We start from the raw sequence: 20797 nt of genomic DNA, 5'->3' as shown, positions 1-20797 counted from the left end.
GCAGGCAAGGCTGCGCGCGCGCTTACAGACCGCGCGGATTCACCCAACCACTCGGAGAACAAGGACGCCCCAACTACACACAATGAAATCCCTAAACACTAATACCTACAACGTAGAGACTATAGCATGCCACACCGCACGCTCACTCGAGCTCAATCGGTTACACTCGGAATGCTACAGACAGTCGCATACCCCACGCAAAACAGACTACACCACTACATGCCTGAGCTCTACGACAAGTCTTATTGCACCAATTGCAATACATCCCTTAACGTCTACCAGTTACTCTAGTCGTGATCGCGAGCTCACATAAACTCCGAACCGGACAAGCGCAAGTTTGAAGAAGCAATGCGGAGCGATTGAAGGACTCGACCCCCAACTCTAGGCCGTTCAGCAAATCCACGACGCCGCCAGGAAACTCAACCTCCCTGTTCCGTCGTGAGAGACGCCCACTCCATGAGAGCGCAAAGCTCTTGTGGCCTGCAGGACCTTGAATAATGTTGATTTACTTTCCTTCATACTCCCTTAAGCAATGGCTCATACCCCCGTAAACGTGGCCTCCTCATTACGACGACAGAATTGAAATTCTACGCTGGAATGATGCAACGCCGCCATCTGTGGAAGACGACGACGAGGAACGCGGGAGCAGTGGCAACGAGCGCGTGCCGTACATTTCGATGAGAGTTCCCGGTCGGCACGAGGAATCGCTCTGTCCCACGCCGAGCGAAGCGTCTCATTGCTGGGAACACAGAAAATGTGGCACGCCATAGTGTCGACATCGTCCCTATAGCCGCCTGTGCAGCCAGATACGCAGCACGTCGGCATCGTCTGCTGATATTCTCAACAAACTCGGCGAAGGCTAGTTTCGCGGATGACATGCTGGCTGAAATTCGCCGTCAACAGCGAACCACAGAATACACCATCACTGCACCGCATGCTTAGGCCGGCCCGCCCGCGTAGCCGGCTAGTGAGGAAGTGAAGCTGGACGCGACTGCAGCGCCGCGAAGGCGCGGGTGGGTGGCAGTCCCGCGCAACAGCGCCGAGTTTGAAAACTGAAGCTAGTCTAGTAACGTTGTCGTGGCCTACATCACGTCGACAGGCTACGCTGCGCCCCGGGTAAGGCGGCTCTGCTCTCAAGGTGACTGAGCCGACCTCACTCGCGCATGGGCAGCGTGTGTCAGTTGTACGAGGAGATTGTTGGCCGCCCTCCCCCACTATCCTTCCCGTCATCTCCTCTACACCATCAGCCATTGGCAGGCTGTCTACCAAGTAAGTTGACATTTCCAAATTCCCTGAGTTTTCCAGGTTTTCCCTGAGCACCTTCGCTAAATTTCCTGAATGAGCCTGAACTTCGTTTTATGTCAAGACAGGCTGCCACCATGTTGCTGGATGCTGTCACTCTCAAGTAAGCATGTTGAAACAAAAAAGTGACTTAATTCAGTTTGAATAGTAAGGAGTAATATCTATTTTATTTAAAAACAACAGAAGGAAAGTGTTAGTAAAATGCGCAGCGAAAGAAATGGTAAAACCCATTCCAAATTAAGGCGAACATCTTCAAATACGAATGAAAAGAGTTGCATACATAAGTAAATATTTATGAATATGAGCTATTTCTATCAATTGATAGCAAGCTCATCGGTATGAGGCCTGAACTTTGACAGAACTAAGATTCTCTCTCAGCAGCTGGGAAGTCAACCTCAACTGTCCTACTCTCAGCCCGTACACAAGATCTCAGTGTGGGGTTTCACTGCTTTAAAGAGGTTATTTTGGTTTGGATGAGGCAAACCTGTATCTCGGAGTCAGCCAACACTTTGTTTTTTGAGCTCAAGCTCCTTCAAGAAGGCGGCAGCCCACTACCTTTCCCGTTTATTCCTCAGTGCGTCCGTCCTTTCTATTTTCACCATCCTTCTGCCACGCTTTCACCCCATGGATCATTTGAAGCATCCTCTTGGTCAGTTGTACAGTCAACGTCCGAATTTGTGTACTCCCTAGAGGCCGCAAGAAGATCCCAAAAATTGGGCAGTCCAAAAACTATGAATGCATGTCTTTAACTGCCCTTAAGGGCTAAAATTGCGACAGGCACGTCCGAAAAAGCTTTTAAGGCCTGCCAGTACACTTATTAGGCATATCGGTGCTCGTAATGTGGCAGGAGACGGGGGTGCACGCGCGTATAACTAAGGAATACATTATGTGTCCCGTGACAATTCCACGTGACAATTCCCTTCCCACGCTTGTTATGCTTCACTGCGTTCCACTGCTATATGAGGCGAAGCTAACTTTCGGAGACTGGCATTACGCAATGCGCTGTGCTTTGCGAGCTTCGAAGCCTATCGCGAGGAATAGAAAGGCAAAGTCGGTGCTATTGCTGACAGCAGCAAATTCTTTCAATGAAAAACACGGCACCGCACGACAAGAAGCTTAATAGCGAACGTAGAAGCAGCTAGGCCTAACATTGCCGCGGTGGTGGTTACGGCTGCCAGCGGATATGCGTGCGAGAGTGCCGGTTCGAGGAGGCGAGATAATCAAAATGGCGGCGGTGGCGGCTTTGATTAATGCCATTTCAGACCTGCAGTCAGGCCAATATACATTGAATATATGGAGTACGTGGTGGTGCCGCAAAGCCGTGCAAGTTATCGGGTATGTCTGAAAAAGCGTCCGGAAAATCGGTTAACTACTCTGGCAATACATCGTGCCGATGACACGGCGTCAATGACGATTCATTGTGATTCCTCTGTTACTGTAACCAGCATTAACACGACTTTCGTTCCCTTTCAATAAAGTTACAGCTAATTTTCTCTGATGGAAGCACAAATTCCCTGAGTTTTTCCAAACTGCTCAAATTCCCTGAGAATTCCCGATTTTCCCAGTTTTGCTGGTTGGTAGACACCCTGATTGGAAGTGCCTACTAAGATGGAGGGCCTCACGAAAGGCGGTCCCTTCCTGTGCCGTCAACAAGGCGTCGGCGTTCCTGCGGAATGACCAGCTGCACAGACATCTCCACAACCATACGGATGACTCCGTCCATCCGGACTCCGGATCTTTCGCGGCCTCATGCGTAATCCCTGCCCTTCAGAGCTCGGGAGTGTGCCGGCTGCCTTTCTCAGCACGCCCCACTACTGTTCAGATGGCTGGCACGCATCTGGCTGCCGAACTGCCGGTGGAGGACCCCGAATAATCCGGTCATGATCACCTTCGACCCGCTACGGGTGCTCCCGGCTCTCCAACGACCGGCGACCGCTGGCTTTAGCGTTGCCCTGCTGACGGAAAAGCTTCGCGCACTTGTACTGGCTTGAAGCACTCCCTGCAGTGGCTTCCCTCTCCCGTCAGCCTCCAGGACAACGAGGAGGCTGACGCCCTGGCAGAGGCAGGAGACCACGGCACTGTACCAGTCGGCACCGCTGTAACGGCCTTCGGCTATGCAAAACACATGTCGCAGAAGAACCTTACGGCACTCACTCGGATCAACTCCCTCCTCCTTCCGTCCACTTCCTGGTCGCGGCCTCAAAAGCTAGGAGTGGTCTCTCCCGCTGCGCTTCCGCACCGGCTCTTCCTGAACGGCCTCCCGGAGGTACAGCAAATGCCTGGCTCCATCCCCGGCCTATCAGATTGTGGCGAGGCAGAAAAAAATCGAGCATGTCCGTTTCTCCTAAGACAGGGATTCTCTCCGCACATCATTTCGACGCCTGGGACTCCCTGCGCTCTCGACATCACAGCTGCAGTTCTCCAGCTGGCACCACAGTTCTGCCTTCAGGTACGTTCTCACGTTCCTGGCGCTCACGGCGCTGTCCTGTAACTTGTGAATGCGCCGCCTGGCCATCGCTGACAGCGACAGGTTCTTTCTGAACGCCTAAAGCTCTTCCTCCTCCTCATCATCATCATCAGCCTGGTTACGCCCACTGCAGGGCAAAGGCCTCTCCCATACTTCTCCAACAACCCCGGTCATGTACTAATTGTGGCCATGTCGTCCCTGCAAACTTCTTAACCTCATCCGGACACCTAACTTTCCGCCGCCCCCTGCTACGCTTCCCTTCCCTCGAAATCCAGTACGTAACCCTTAATCCGCATCGGTTATCTTCCCTCCTCATTGCATGCCCTGCCCATGCCCCCCCCCCCCCCGTATTTCTTTTTCTTGCTTTCAACTAAGGTGTCATTAACTCGCGTTTGTTCCCTCACCCGATCTGCTCTTTTCTTATCCCTTAACGTTACACCCGTCATTCTTCTTTCTATAGCTCGTTGCGTCGTCCTCAGTTTAAGTAGAACCCTTTTCGTAAGCCTCCAGGTTTCTGCCCCGTACGTGACTACTGGTAAGACACAGCTGTCATACAATTTTCTCTTGAGGGATAATGGCAACCTGCTATTCAATATCTAAGAATTCCTGCCAAACACACTTCAGCCCATTCTTATTCTTCTAATTATTTCAGTCTCCTGAACCGGATCCGCGGTTACTACCTGCCCTAAGTAGATGTATTCGCTTACCACTTCTAGTGCCTCGCTACCTATCGTAAACTGCTGTTCTCTTCCGAGACTGTTAAACATTACTTTAGTTTTCTGCAGATTAATTTTTATACCTTCCTTTCTGCTTTGCCTCTCCACGTCAGTGAGCATGCATTTCAATTGGTCACATGTGTTACTAAGCAAGGCAATATCATCAGCGAGTCACAAGTTACTAAGGTATTCTCCATTAACTTTTATTCCCAATTCTTCCCAATCCAGGTCTCTGAATACCTCCTGTGAACACGCTGTGAATAGCATTTGAGAGATCGTATCTCCCTGCCTGACGCCTTTCCTTATTCGAATTCTGTTGCTTTCTTTATGGAGGACTACGGTGGCTGTGGAGCCGCTATAGATGTCTTTCAGGATTGTTACATACGGCTCGTCTACACTCTGATTCCGTGATGCCTCCATCACTGCTGACGTTTGGACAGAATCAAACGCTTTCTCGTAATCAATGAAAGCTATATATAAGGGTTGCTTCTATCCCGCACATTTGTCTATCACTTGATTGATAGTGTGAATGTGATATGTTGTTGAGTAGCCTTTACGGAATCCTGCCTGGTCCTTTGCTTGACAGAAGTCTAAGGTGTTCCTGATTCCGTTTGCGATTACCTTAGTAAATAGTTTGTAGGCAACTGACAGTAAGCTGATCGGTCTATAATTTTTCAAATCTTTGGCGTCTCCTCTCTTATGGATTAGGATGATGTTAGCATTCTTCCAAGATTCCGGTATGCTCGAGGTCATGAGGCATTGCGTATACAGAGTGGCCAGTTTCTCTAAAACAATCTGCCCACCATCGTTCAACAAATCTGCTGTTACCTGATCCTCCCTAGCCGCCTTCCGCCTTTGCATACCTCCCAAGACTTTCTTTACTTCTTCCGGCGTTACCTGTGGGATTTCGAATTCCTCTAGACTATTCTCTCTTCCATTATCGTCGTGGGTGCCACTGGTACTGTATAAATCTCTATAGAACTCCTCAGCCACTTGAACTATCTCATCCATAATAGTAATGATATTGCCGGCTTTGTCTCTTAACGCATACATCTGATTCTTGCCAATTCCTAGTTTCTTCTTCAATGATTTTAGACTTCCTCCGTTCCTGAGAGCATGTTCAATTCTATCCATATTATGCTTCCTTACGTCAGCTGTCTTACGCTTGTTGATTACCTTCGAATGTTCTTCCAGTGGTATTCTAGCTGTACGGTTAGAGGCTTGCATACATTGGCGTTTCTTGATCAAATATTTCGTCTCCTGCGATAGCTTACTGATATCCTGTCTAACGGAGTTACCACCGACTTCTATTGCACACTCCTTAATGATGCCCACAAGATTGTCGTTCATTGCTTCAACACTAAGGTCCTCTTCCTGAGTTAAAGCCGAATACCTGTTCTGTAGCTTGATCTGGAATTCCTCTATTTTCCCTCTTACCGCTAATTCATTGATCGCCTTCTTATGTACCAGTTTCTTCCGTTCCCTTCTCAGGTCTAGGCTAATTTGAGTTCTTACCATCCTATGGTGCCATGATGCCAGGGTTAGCGCAGTGTATGAGGTCTATTTCATTTCTAGTCTCGCCGTTCGGGCTCCGCCACGTCCACTTTCGGCTATCCTGCTTGCGGAAGAAGGTATTCATTATCCCCATGTTATTTTGTTCCGCAAACTCTACTAATAACTCTCCCCTGCTATTCCAAGTGCCTATGCCATATTTCCCCATTGACTTGTCTCCAGCCTGCTTCTTGCCTACCTTCGCATTGAAGTCGCCCATTAGTATAGTACATTTAGTTTTCAGTCTACCCATCGTCGATTCCACGTCTTCATAGAAGCTTTCGACTTCCTGGTCATCATGACTGGATGTAGGGGCGTAGACCTGTACAACCTTGATTTTGTACCTCTTATAGAGTTTCACAACAAGAACTGCCCCCCTCTCGTTAATGCTATAGAATTCCTGTAGGTTACAAGCTATATTCTTATTAATCAGGAATCCGACTCCTAGTTCTCGTCTCTCCGCTAAGCCCCGGTACCACAGGACGCGCCCGCTTTTTAGCACTGTATATGCCTCTTTTGGCCTACTAACTTCACCGAGCCCTATTATATCCCATTTACTGTCCTCTAATTCCTCCAATAGCACTGCTGGACTCGCCTCACTAGATAACGTTCTTGCGTTAAACGTTCCCAGGTTCATATTCCAATGGCGGCCTGTCCGCCATTGATGTCGAGTGATGACAGATGTCGTACAATTGTCAATACAGCATACACAACCTCCTCTCTCTTCTGTATATCCCTCTCCTCTTCCCCAAGGACCTAGCGCGCTCCCTAAAGGGCTGGAGAAAATAGCACCTCTTTCTCTTCGCAAGTGTTCTATCTTTATGCAACGTTGGGCGTTTCAAAATATGGCATTAAAGCATAGCCCGAAAGTGAGCGCATAAATATCGATAGAAAAAAATGAAATTATGGGATTTTACATGCCAAAACCATGTTCTGATTATGGCGCATGCCGTGGTGGGGCGCTTCAGAAATTTGCACCACCTAGGCTTCCTTAACGTGCGCCTAAATCTAAGTACAGGACTATTTTCGCCCCAATCGAAATGCGGCCGCCGTGGTGGGGATCTGATCCCGTGACCTTGTGCGCAGCAGCCGAGCACCATAGCCACTTAGCAACCACGGTGCGTGAAATCGAATGATAGATAGATACACTTCCCCGCATTGGACAGAACTTTCTTTTGTGTGTGAGTAATTAGGAAAGAACGCGCTCACGAAAGCAGCGGCGGAAGGAGCCCGACACCTTGCGCAGAAAGCCGAAACTGCAAGTAGTCGGTTACTTACAAAGGGTTACGCCAACCCTGAAGAAGGTTCCGAACCACCCCGGCATATGCATGGTGTTATTGGCACCGCAAGAACTTACGCGGTTGTGTTCGCATATTTCACGCGACGAACGCACCAGCGGTTCTGGCTGCAGCTGGCACACTGTGGGAGTGGTATACGAGGTCCCGGTAACCAGTGGCAAATCCTGCGTAGGGCAGACGGGACGCTCCGTAAATGACCGGGCACGGAAGCATCAACTTCAACGGACCATCAACAATAATAAAGAGCCAAGCTGCCCAAGCGTTGCACTGCCTGCACCTCGGAGGCGAAATTTTCGTCTTACCAAGATACTGGACAGAATGAAGAATACATGCACCCGGAGAGACTTTGGAAGCGTTTCTACAGCGGAGCTGTCTATGGCTAGGATCTGCAGATCGCGTCCGCGTGTAGACCAACAATATTTCACACGTGGGCCAATCCCAAAGATAGTGCAATACGGGGCCGACTAGCGGCGGAGGTGTCATTCACCGTTAAAGGCCCCCATACATATTTTCGCTGGTCGTCCTTTTTCACAGAGATAAAGGACACTGAGGTTTTGGTCAAAAGAAGAGGTAGTGCGTGTGTCAATGCCACATCAACATCAATGTTCCATGCAGAAATGTCGTTTTTGATTAATCGGATGCCTTAGATATTTGTGTGGGAACGTGGGGACGGGTATCCATGCTTTGTTTTCGATGTGTATCCACCTGTACATTTGGCTTGTCTTGTAATGTCATATTTCGAACACCCTTACATTGAAACAAACCGGTTGGTAGTCTGCGCTCGATATTTCTGTGTGTCTATTACTGTGTGCGGTCCTGTTTCCGAATCTTGCGCATTTAGCAATCAGTCCTCAAGGACGGCCGTATGCTATCCGTGAACGCGTAGAAGTATAGGCAACCATACTGTTCCGTAGTAGTGATTGTGACAAACACAGTAGCAAAACTGTAAATGGCGAAAATAAATATTTATTGGCTGAACTTGTGCCCTCAAAAAACAGGCTACACTCAAAGAATGGCGACAGCGGCGAACACTGTCGGTGATCGTCGAACACCTGATCAGTGAGTCCAGCACGTCGGCTTTTATACATCAGTAATCGAAGGTACAAGAGTAATCGCTGGTGCCCGCGTGTCTTCCAGAAACTTCATCACCATTCGCGTGGAGCGATCAAATCAGATTACATAAGGTGCGGTGACAACAGACAGCGGGTAGAACCATCTATAACTTTCGAGAAACTTCGTACACATACAGGCGCGTCCTGCGCTATGCGATAACATTTGTTACGTGGCGAAAGGTGGTCACCCGATAAAGATAAAAGTACGCGTGTCAATACCTCCCTTTTAAAAGCGTCGTCCCGGTGCTACAAACATATCAGCGAGAAACACAAAAGGACGCTTATTAAACAAAAGTAACAAAACAACAAAGAAACGAAGTTCAAAGTAACACAGTCCATATAAAGAAGGTTCAGAGTTCAGCTATGCAAAGTTCTAAAGTTTGTTAGCGCTGCTAGAACGGCTTAAGACGCACAATATGGACTATTTCACGTAGTAGGTGGCGCCGCTGTGATAGCGAAATGCCATCTGGTACGACCTCATAGTCGAGTGCGCAAATGCGTCGGATGATCTTGTGGTGTCCGAAAGAGCGGCGTAAAAGCTTCTCGCTAAGCCCTCATTGGCGTATCAGGGTCGAAACCCAAACACGGTTACCGGGCTGGTACTCGACGTAGTGTCGTCGAAGGTTGTAGTGTCGACCGTTGGTCCTCTGCTAGTTCTTCATCCGCAGGCGGGCCAGCTGTCGGGCTTCTTCGGCGTGCTGGAGATAGCTGGCGACGTCAAAATCCCCTTCATCGGCAATGTGCGGCAGCACAGCGTCGAGAGTCGTCGTCAGGTTCCTACCGTAAACCTGCTTGTAAGGCGTGACCCTTGCTATTTATTGCACTGCCGTGTTGTAAGCGAAAGTTACGCAAAACAGGACGGCATCACAGGTCTTGTGCGCGACGTTGACGTACATTGCTAGCATGTCGGCGAGGGTCTTATTCAGTCGCTCCGTAAGACCATTCGTTGGTTGGTGGCAGGCAGTTGTCCTCCTGTGGGTTGTCTGGCTGTATTGCAGAATGGCTTGAGTGAGCTCTGATGTGAAGGCCGTTCCTCTGTCGGTGATGAGGACTTCTGGGGCGCCATGTCTCAGCAGGATGTGCTCGACGAAGGATTTCGCTGCTTCGGCTGCGCTACCTTCGGCAGAGCTTTCATTTCAGCGAAGCGGGTGACGTAGTCTGTTGCCACGACGATCCACTTCTTTCCGGATGTTGACGTCGGAAAGGGTCCCAGCAAGTCCACGCCGATCTGCTGAAATGGTCGGCAAGGAGGCTCGATCGGCTGTAGTAATCCCGCTGGCCTTGTCGGTGGTGTCTTGCGTCACTGACAGTCTCGACATGTCTTGACGTAACGGGCGACATCGGCGGTTAGGCGCGGCCAGTAATACCTTTCTTGTATCCTCGATACCGTGCGGGAGAAACCGAGGTGCTCAGCGGTCGGATCGTCATGTAGGGCGTGCAGTACTTCTGGACGCAGCGCTGCGGGAACAACAAGAAAGTAGTTGGCGTGGTCTAGTGAGAGGTTCTTCTATACGAGTAGGTTGTTTCGAAGCGAGAGCGATGACAATCCTTGCCTAAATACCCTAGGGACAACGTCCCTTCCAAATACTCGACGAGGCTTTTTAGCTCCGACCCGCCATGGTTGCTCAGTGGCTATGGTGTTAGGCTGCTGAGCACGAGGTCGCGGGATCGAATCCCGGCCACAGCGGCCGCATTTCGATGGGGGCGAAATGCGAAAACACCCGTGTACTTAGATTTAGGTGCACGTTAAAGAACCCCAGGTGGTCGAAATTTCCGGAGTCCCCCACAAAGGCGTGCCTCATAATCAGAAAGTGGTTTTGGCACGTAAAACCCCATAATTTCTTTAGCTCCATGTCTGCTCGTTACTGTTAAACGAAGTCTTCCGCGCTTCTTATTATAAGAAAGGCGTGATCATCCTCGTCATCTTGCGGCGGCGGGTCAATAGGGGAGCGTGATAGGTAATCGGCATCGGAGTGTTTTAGTGCGGACTTGACAGTGATGTCTTATTCTTGCAATCTGAGGCTCCACCGCACCAGCCGTCCTGAGGGTTCCTTTAAATTCGCTAGTCAACACAACGCGTGATTGTCCCTGACGACTGTGTTTCGCCTGCCGTATAGGTAAGACCGAAATTTTGCTGTAGCCCGAACGATGGAGAGGCATTCATTTTCGGTGATAAAACAATTGCCTTCTGCTTTTGACAGCGACCGGCTAGCGCAAGCTACCACCCGTTCAAGTTCGTCTTTCCTCTGGACTAGGGATGCACCGAGGCCTAAGCTACTGGCGTCAGTGTGTATCTCAGCATCGGCGTCCTCGTCGAAGTGCGTCCTTTGAGTTCTTGAAATGCGCCGGCCTGCAGCGTTTCCCACTTGAACTCGACATCACATTTAGTTGGATGTGTCAGCGGCTCAGCGATGCTTGAAAAGTCATTGACAAAGCGCCTGTCAATCTACGACAAATGTACGCACTGCCTTCTTGTCGCTGGGCTGCTGGAACTTTGTAATGGCAGCTGTCTTCTGCGAGTCGGGACGGACCCCAGATCTGTTGATGACGTGGCCAAGGAACAGAAGCTCATTGCATGCCAAGCGGCACTTTCCTGTCTTCAGAGTGAGCGCTGATGACTTTTTGGCCTCTATTGCTGTTGCAAGCCGCCTAAGGTGATTGTCGAAATTGCCGGCGTAGACGAAGATGTCATCCAAGTAAACAAGATCGGTCTGCCACTTCAATCATATTACCACCGCGTCCGTCACGCGCTGCAACGTTGGAAGCGCCCAGCACAGTCCAAATGGCATCACCTTGAACTCGTAGAGACCATCTGGCGTGATGAAAGCGGTCTTTTCGCAATCTCTCTCGTCGACTTGTATTTCCTAGTAGCCAGACTTGAGGTCCATCTACGAGAAGTATTTTAAATTGCAGAGCCGATCCAAGGTGTTGTCTATCCGTGAAATAGGGTATACGTCCTTCTACGTGTTCTTGTTCAGTCGATGATAATCGACGCAGAAACGTAGGGTTCCATCTAAAAGCCCACGGGATTTTAGACGGCTGGATCATGTCGTCACGCAGCATTTCGTCGACTTGTCTTATAGCTTCACGATGTCGCGTCGAAACTCGGTAAAGGCTCTGGCGGAGTGGTCGAGTGCACTGTTCGGTTGTTACGCGGTGCTTTGCGACTGGTGTTTGTCAAATCCTCGATGACGTCGGAAAGCAGCATTTGTATCGTCCGAGCATACTTCTGAGCTGTTGCTGCTTAATCATAGAGAGATTTGGATTGATGTCGAAGTCTGGTTCGGGAACTATGATCGTCGGGGTAGATGCGGCAGAATCCTAGAGAACAAACGCATAGCCGGTTTCCAATTTCCTCGATGTACGCTATCGTCGTGCTCTTGTTGATGTGCATGAACTCCTGGCTGAAATTTGTCACATCACTCTCGCTTTCCCTCCGTGCAGCCGAGCGATCCCTCTTGTGATGCAAATTTCACATTTGAGCAGTAGGCTTTGGTCGCCCTCGAGGACGCCTTCTGCGTCTGCGGGTGTTTAGGTGCCGACGGAAATAATAAAGCTGAAGCGAGGCTCGAGGCTCACTTGATCTTCGAGCACACTCAAAGCGTGGTGTCTATGACAGCCCTCCGGTGGTATCGCTTGATCTTCCGAGAGCGTTATCTACTTTGACTTCAGGTTGAAGTTCGACTTCAGGTTCAGGAAGTGCATGCCGAGAATGACGACTCGGGAACACTGTTGGAGGATGACGAAATGGCAGGGTATTTCCGGTCATTAACCGTAATTATTGACATGCAGATTCCCGTCGGCGTTATTAGTTGTCCCCTAGCTGTCTGAATTTGCGGGCCTTCCGATGAAGTCTTAATTTTACTCAACTGTGTGGAAAGGGAGACCGCTCATAACGGAGTAGCCGACTCCTGTGTCCTTTAAGGCGGTGACTGCATGCCCATTGATAAGCACGTCGAGGTCAGCGGTTCTTTGTTTTTCGTTGTAGTTAGGTCACGGCGTCGGATCACGGCAGCGTCGTGTTGACGTGTGCCTGGAATGTCGCGTCGTCAGGTCTTCTTTTGTCGGAGTATTGTTTGCTTCTAGCTAGGCTTCGTCCGGATGGCGGCGTCTCGTTGATACGTCGTTGTTTCGGCGTCTTCGTCGGCGGCGGATGATCTTCGTCAGTTCGACGAACATCAACCTCACCTCCCTCGATTGCTGCTTTTAGTTTTCCATATGTTATCAGCATTATGATGTTTGGTATCACTGACTACCGTTACAGGCTGCTTAGAAATGGAACGTTTTCTGAGATCCCGTGGTCCGTAAAATTTTGTTGATTGTACCTAACGCCCACGGGCACACACCAAGTTGCGTGAAGATGGCAAATAATTTATAGGAATTATCGTGGTAATATTTCAACGTTGGAAACATGACTTCGCTGCAATTTTTATTTAATGATAAATTCAACATGTGCGTCAAAGGCGCAGAAAACAAGCGAGCACGCCATTTTACGACACAACACGGAGCGTTAGAAAAGCCTACAAAAATTTCGGCTTCAGTGACTAATGCGTGCCAGCACGACAGATGTCGTACAAGTGTCAATACAGCATACACAACGTCAACGTTTTTAATTGGTAATATTTTAACCACCGCTACTGGTCCCTGCGGTATCGCGCATTTTTTTATCACCATTTATATAGACGCTTGGATTGTTTACTTCGTTTATGTCACCGGGCTTATATTCAAGCATCATTAAAGGAATACACACAGTCCTAGTATTACACCTTACTACTTTGCTCAGTGCTGCGTATGCAGCACTAGTATAGCTAAGCGAACTCTGTACGTTCGCCTTGTAACGTGTCATATGACCGCGTTGTTTCTGCCGCCGATAGAGCAGAAGTCCTCTGAATCGTCTGTAACTCACAAGCGGCTCACTCGGCCCGACCAGCAACCTCGCGCGGCATTGTACACAATGAAGAATGGGTCTTATCCTTTCAAATGTTTTCCCAGAAACACGAACAGTTGTTCGCGGTTCAATACAAATTCGGCTTCTAATATTTCTTTGAGAACACTACAGCTAGCAGAATGACCAGCTTCATGGTGCGGGATGTTTTTGCTATCGAAGAAGTTCAGTACGTATGTGTTTGCTCGCAGAACCAACCGAACAGAAATGAAGCAGATACAAGACGTTTGAGGGAACATGCCGATTTTCAAATGGATATTGAATACTGGAGCACCTTAAAAATCCAGTTAATGGGAATTCACCCATATCTCACTATCACGGTGTGGCATTATTCGATTCGGCGAAGCACCGATCAACGCGCGCCAAATAGTCGCGGAAATAGGGACCCGGCGAGCAAGACGGGTATTGACAGCCACTGGGGCAAGCGGCCGCAAGAAGTCGAAGGCAGGTTTAGAGATTATTGTCTTTTTGTCGTCGGCGCGACAATGACGCCCCGACAGTTTTTTGCAGGTACCCCTGTGTATTCTCTGCCCCGCACGTGCATTGAGAAGCTAACTATGAAGGCAAGGGTGCGAATACTCAGAACTATGTGGCGTCTCTGTACAATCCAGTGTCCACGAATTGCTGACAGTGTAGTGGGCTGACAGCGCCGTATGGCCAGCTTCCGTCGTTTCTCCTGCGTTTGTGAACGAACAACAGAGGCCCGCCGCGGATTCAAATGTGTGCGTGTGTGGTGCAATACAAGTGCGTGACCTCTATCAGCAGAATGGAATCACCCATTCCCCTTGCCCTAATTAAAAGGGGCGCAGCCAAGACCTTGGGAGGAACCGGGATACAATCAGGTGAACTTCGTTGGATCGTCACCAATATCTGCCGTTCCCCAACACAGGGAACTAGGGAAAGGAGAAGTTATACAAACGCAGGTTATAGACCGAGCTAAGCAATCTAGAAGCTGAGCCAACAATCTGCTGAGAAGCCTCAAGGAGCTAGTGCCGTCCAGTATCGCCTGGGCCGCCTAGCAGCGTCTGAACTGCGAGTTACTAGTTGGCGTAAGAGGCGACAAACCAACGTCTGTAACGAAGCTCACGGTGGCTCCCCCCAAGTCAGCTTAACCTGCTCGAGGGAAGACGTGAGAGCAAGACTCCCGGAAACGCAGCCCAGCAATCGCATCAACCGCAACGAGATCGGCTTGCCAGCGTTCTTCGGGAAAGCACCGCCGTCGACTCCACGCTTTATGGACTTGCTGCAGCCGCCTGGCGATGCGTGTGCCATGATTTGTTTTCTTTTGAACTCCATTTAGTTGACAACCGTTAAGTGTATTCTTTCTGTAGCGTTAGTTTTATATCCGCTGTTAATTCTTCGTTGTATTTCCTTTGTCTTCATCATTAATCTAGATTAAGTGTATGTGTGTTAGTGTTGTGTTTTTTGTGTTTCGTTTAAATTGTCTGTCGCTGTCAGTCTATAAATATTGTTTTTCTCTCTTTCTCCCGACCCTTACTCCTTCGCTGTGTTCGCATGAGTACAGAACGGCCAACCGGCTTGTATGCCCCATCGACCACTTCGCTGGGTGGCTCGTGCAGATTACAAAAAATGATTAGTACTTCACTTATATGCCACCAGTTACGGTGGCTCTGCGTAGAAGGCTATAGAAGGACAAATGAATATGTTTATAATGATCAATAAATAGTCCACAGCTGCCACAATTATCCTGCTTCTATTTAAACAGAACAATGACATTAGGGACTCGAGGCAAAACATTGTGTTCACAAAAATCCACAGTACCATTTTATATACTTTCTTTTACCTTGTTAGCCAAGTCAGGATATCTAAAGTTCAAGCCCAGTCTCATATTCAACAAGTGTATCCGGTCAAACTAAGGATAGCGGTGCTAAATTTTCTTAGCTGCTGTGCAGCACCTTTAGGCATTTATTAGACAGGAATACCAGCAACTAGCATCACAGAATACGCTGGCAGAAGTGCGCTCTGACTTGCGCAAGGCAGCTATCAACCTGCCAACAGCTGGTTGCCTTAGAAGACACACTAAATTCAGGTGTCTACTTGAGGATGTAAGTTGGTCCCGGTATACCGCCTAAAGAGATGTTTGGTGAAGTCAGCTGCACAGAGAGTACATCTGCATTTGACCTGCTTTGTAAGCATAATTCAATAATTTATCCTGAAATAATTCATCTCTTTCAGGAGATGGATCGAATGTGCGCCGCATCAAGGATATGCTACTCATCTTTAGAGAGCAACCAAAATGTAAGCATCTTTCAGTACCACTGTAGCTTTAGCTTTTGCAGTTTGTGAAGCACAAAATAACGAGTACGCCTTGTTGCAAGATTGTCGAGGAAAACATGGTAAATGTTACTGAGATTTATTAAAGAGAAAAACAGTTTGCAAAATCACGGGATCACGAAGACGGAAATCTATCTTGAGAATTATTTGATTTGTGTCTAGCGTAAGCAGCAGTTTCATGTACTCAAATGTACCATCTATTCCGACTATTCGTGTTTTTCGTCTGTCGATATTTGCTTTTGTAGCAAATCACAGCATTTATGAGTTGTATTTAGGACAGCAGATAGAGGACGGAGTTATTCATCAGGAACTGAACAATACGAGCATAAAATACGGAACAATTATTTAGCCCTGCATTTTATGAACCACAAGCAACCGTGAACCTAACGGTTATGCACGCCAACCGCAAAATAAATCAGCAGGTATAGCCGCACAAATGCAACACCTAGCTTGTAGTGAAAGCGCTAACATCAAGACGCTTCTTCTCAGCAGTAAAAAATTCACCGAGAATTACGATAGCCCCTAATTCGACAGTTGAGCGCAGCTCTATACACGTTTTCATCTATATCGACTGGTGCAGACAATCTGTTTCATACGGCACACTGCAAACGGAGCGAAGTGCGGCGCGACTGCCTCGCTAATCGGCAGATCGCGAGAGGCAGCGCGTGGATGACGCGTGGGCGCGATTCACAACAGTCGCCTTAGACAGACCTCCGCTCATGCAGCGCTTTGTTTGCATAGGTATTATCGGCGGACGCGCTCGCCGCACGCCATGGTTGAACAGACGACGACGCGGTACTCTTGCGCCATCTCGCAGCGGTCATCCTCCGTAGAGCCCGTCTTGCGAGGCACTACGCTTTTCTCCTCCCGCTTTCGTCATACCCTCCTTCCCCGCTTTCCTGCACGCGCTATCTTCGCTATCACCTTTTTTCGTCCCTCGCTGCGTTCCGCGGTTTTTGTGCTCGTTTGCTCGGTTAAGCCGAGGCAGCCGACGCTAAACGCAGGAACGGGGGCCTAAGAGCTGCGCTCGAAAATAATCCCCGAAATGAAGTTAGCGCAGTGCGCACGTCCGTTACCCAGCTTGCTGCTAGTCTCGACACCACAACTAAAGCATAGGGACAGCCTTCTTGAAAAAATTACTTATACTAATTGTACGGATAATGCATATATAGAACGTAGGGGGGAGGCAGCGGGACTAAAGGTACCTTGGGCTTTCAGCAGAAAATGAAGAGGAATAGCGGAATTTCATGCTCTCGGACAATATAGACAAGCAAATATGCATGTTCGCGGGCATGCACCAATTCTCGTTGGAGAAAGTGATGTTCCTGTTCTAGCTACGCTAAATATTTACGTGCGAAAATGTTTGCCTCGTAATTCCTTCAAAAGCCTCATTTGCCGCTGCAAAGTGAAGTTCTAGCTTCTCCTAAAGGTGCTCCAAAAAGGTTTGGGCGAATCACAATAGTGTAATCCACCTACTCTTGTCTGCATGATCGGTACGTACCATGTGCTTGCACGTTGTTTCTTCAAACCGCCGGCTAATCACGCGCCTCTGAAGAAGACAGCTTATAAAGAGACTCCATTGGTAATTTAACGCAATTCTTCAAAGGTAGTCTAAAAATGTTGCCTCCGCTCCACGGCTGTGTTCAGCAGCACAAAATCCCGCAACCGTACGTCATGCGTAAATTATACGGCAAAAGGTGTTGCTAAACAAGTTAGTGTCTTTTCAGCATATGTATTCTTGGAGCAGTGGAAACACACAGACCCCAAGTGCACAACCGGCAAAGGCCGGTGGCTAGTCGGTCTCCATGCCACCGGCCTTTGCCGGTTGTGCACTCGGGGACTAAGGGCTGCAATCCAGAAATTTCACAGTGTAGCACGTGCGATGATCAAGGTAGTCATGCCATTATGCTCCTCCGAAATGGAAATGAATCAGTATGATCAATCCTTCAGTGACAAAGTGACTAGTCAATGAGCAAAACGTGAACAAGGTGAATGCAGGAGCCAACGTTTCGACAAGTGGACTTGTCTTCTTCAAGGCGGCATATGCTTTCCTCGCCACAGTATATATAGGTGGGGTTCTTCTAAAGGGGAGGGGGTGTGAGGCGGGAGCGCGTGGAAACGAGGGAAAGTGTGTTAACGTGTCGAATTAGTAAAGGAACGCTGTGTACAAGGTCAAAGCCAGGACCTTGTACACAGCCAAAGTGACTAGTCAGCCACTCAATGTATTTGTCAAATCTATCACGCAGAAGTCGGCTGCTTATCAAGACCAACTTTACAACTGCATGAAACACCTCGGGGATGCTGTGCTAACCATAAACCCAGTGAGTATTCCATTGCTATTTCAATATCCACGTGAGCGTTTGCTAATACACGTCTACTCCTGTGACGGAGGTACTGGGGACTAAACTAGGACAAGCGACCGTTAAGCCGGAGAAACTGTAGCAGAAATTGACGGTTTTGTTTAATTAAACTCTCAAGAAGACTAATGGTCGGTCCATGTGCCTTTCCATAAATATGAAGCGCCGCGCTTTTCCCTGGTGGCGTCTTTCGGCCACAGGGTTCGCCAGGCAGCTGCCATCAATGCGCATGTGGAGGAATCGTGCATTTTTTTTTTCTTTTTCGGTAACTTTACTTATATATCGTGGTTATCTGTAGACAGACATTAGTGTGCATACGGCGGCACCTGGCAAGCGTTTTGCGACGATTTTCATACTCTAAGCGTGCCGCCGAAGCAGAAAGCTGCCAGGCGAACGTCCTGTCTACGCAGCAAAAACTTAACCAAGGAGACGTCACGGCAAGGGGCTTATATTTACGTACCTAATAGCTTCGCCGCATAACCATTTTGTACTGTCATGAAGCATACACGGTAATAAGAGAATCGCGGACAGCCCACCTGGTACACGAACACCCGCACGCTCCGGCACTCCCTGTCTATAGACCGCGCTTAAGATCCTCCACCATTCGCTTTATGACAATCTCATGTGTTCTCCTGATATCTCCGTTTGTCGGTATTATTATTGCGATAGCAGTTTTATGGACACTCCAGGCGCATTTTGCCGCTGTCGTCGCCACGATGTTCCGCATAAAGTCCAAGGGCGATAACAGCGTCGCCGCTGTATGGGCCAGTGAAAGCACGCAAGGGAAGCTGACAATCGTGGCTCAATCTGGCGCGCGTGAAGATAAAGAAAGCAGAGAACAAACGCGCTGTCTTCCTCCGCGCGAAACGCCGTGTTCTCCGGCAGCAACTGCGCACTCTGGCGACCGGGCGCAAGGGAACTGGTGATGATGGCTCAATCTCGCGCACCATAAATGCAGGAAAGCGGGAAGGCAGCGCGGGAGGTAGGGGAGCGACTTCGACTCCACCAACACGCCTCGTGTGGTCGCGCGCGCCGTATCGTGGAAGGAATCTGCAGATGGCTCATTGTGCGCTCTGTGTTATTGCCGCTCTTACGTTGAAGCGATAGATGGCAGGATGGCCACTTCGCTCGCTGCTGCTGCTGCTGCTGCTGCTGCGCTTGCAAACACCAGCGTTTTGACAGCGAGTGTCCGTGCTCATTGAGTGCTATGTGTTAATGTTTGCTTGTGCGCACTGACACCATGCTTGTTAATTCACTCAGTAAGTGATTGTTTCTAAGCTTATGCGGCTGATAAAAGTACTATCATTACTTCGTATATTTATTTATTTATTTATTTATTAAGGAACCCACAACGCCAAGGCATTACAGGAGGGGTTGGGGGGGGGGGTACAAGAAGTACATATGGCACCTATACTCCTGGACAGTGTTATGAGCGACAAGAAAAAGAGAAAAAAGAACAGAAAGAAAAAGAAAGGAAAGAACTTAGCAATGCAAATCTACAACATCAAAAAGAAAGCCTCATTTGATTGAACCCTTACAACATCGCTCGGCAGCCTATTCCATTCCCTAGTGGTATTAGGGAAGAAAGACATTCTCCAACAATTCAGTTTTTGTTGCAAATTCACGGACCTTAAAATCATGGTCAACACGGTTATATCTATATATAGCTGTCTACCAATGTGCTATCACATAGATGCTTCGCTTTCGGGAGAAACTGCAAGCTTTTTTGTGTGTTCACATGCTAAATGAGCTCACAGCAGTACATATATGTATTAAAGCTTAGGTAAACCTTTATGGAGCGCGCACTATCGCAGAAAATGTTATTTGAGCTTAGCGCAGCTTATTTCGGGCTTAAATGTTGCAGAAAGATCGCATTTTAGAGCCTTGCTCTTTCATCGTAACACTTGGCGGTATTTTTTACGTAGATTATAAGACATAATTACGAATTGTTCTTCATCTGCACCTCTCAAACGTATAATTAATGGCAGTCATTATTAAAGACCACGCTCTACCGCACTTCAGACGGCGAAAGTGGCATAGCCCACGTATTCTACGCATCCTTTTTTATATATATAAACTGACTACAGTTACTTCCGTTGTTTTTCAAAAACAAAAACGGTGCAAATTTCTCTTTGTCTCCGTTCCTCGTAGTAAGTAATGTAGTAAACATGGGTGCGATGTTACTTCGGCCGTCTGTAACTGCTCGACTGTGTTACGTTTCGCCTACGACGCGCGGTTTAGCCGGCGCGGCTGCAACAAAGCGGCAGACATTTTGGCCCGTTCGGCGTCGCCGCTACGCCTCCCCGCCAAGCGCGTCCAGGCATGTTCCGATGCCACGTGTCTTCATGTGCGTGTGTGAGTGTATGTGCCATTGTGCCCGACCGGCGGCGACACGACAGTAGGAGTCACCTTCTCCTCCCCATTGTGCCCGACCGGCGGCGACACGACAGTAGGAGTTACCTTCTCCTCCCCATTGTGCCCGACCGGCGGCGACACGACAGTGTGAGCCACCTTCTCCTCCCCATTGTGCCCGACCGGCGGCGACACGACAGTATGCGTCACCTTATCCCATTGTACAGTCACGTGCTCGTCTATAGAGGGGTTCCTTCTTGCCCTCAACTGCGAGAGTATAAAAGCAGCTGCCCCCGGACGCCAAAGGAGGGCTCCGATTTCTTCTGTTGAGTAAAGTGCTCTCCCGTCTCTCTACTTCGGTCGACCTGACCGCCAACTCTTTGCGATGTTAGAATAAACAAG

The 20797-nt window shown here is 48.8% G+C and overlaps 1 protein-coding gene across 1 annotated transcript in view; it reads left to right on the top strand.

The window, feature by feature from the left end:
- The window catches only part of LOC142574375 (uncharacterized), an 88662-nt gene that overhangs the window by 26974 nt on the left and 40891 nt on the right, over positions 1 to 20797 (top strand). The window contains exons 3-4 of the mRNA XM_075683473.1: positions 15588 to 15650; positions 17933 to 18007. Coding sequence (XP_075539588.1) covers positions 15588 to 15650; positions 17933 to 18007 — 138 coding nt within the window. The remainder of the gene's footprint in view (positions 1 to 15587; positions 15651 to 17932; positions 18008 to 20797) is intronic.

Source organism: Dermacentor variabilis, chromosome 3 (assembly GCF_050947875.1).
Source record: "Dermacentor variabilis isolate Ectoservices chromosome 3, ASM5094787v1, whole genome shotgun sequence".
NCBI classification, from domain to species: domain Eukaryota; kingdom Metazoa; phylum Arthropoda; class Arachnida; order Ixodida; family Ixodidae; genus Dermacentor; species Dermacentor variabilis.
This window is presented reverse-complemented; position numbering and strand designations above follow the sequence as displayed.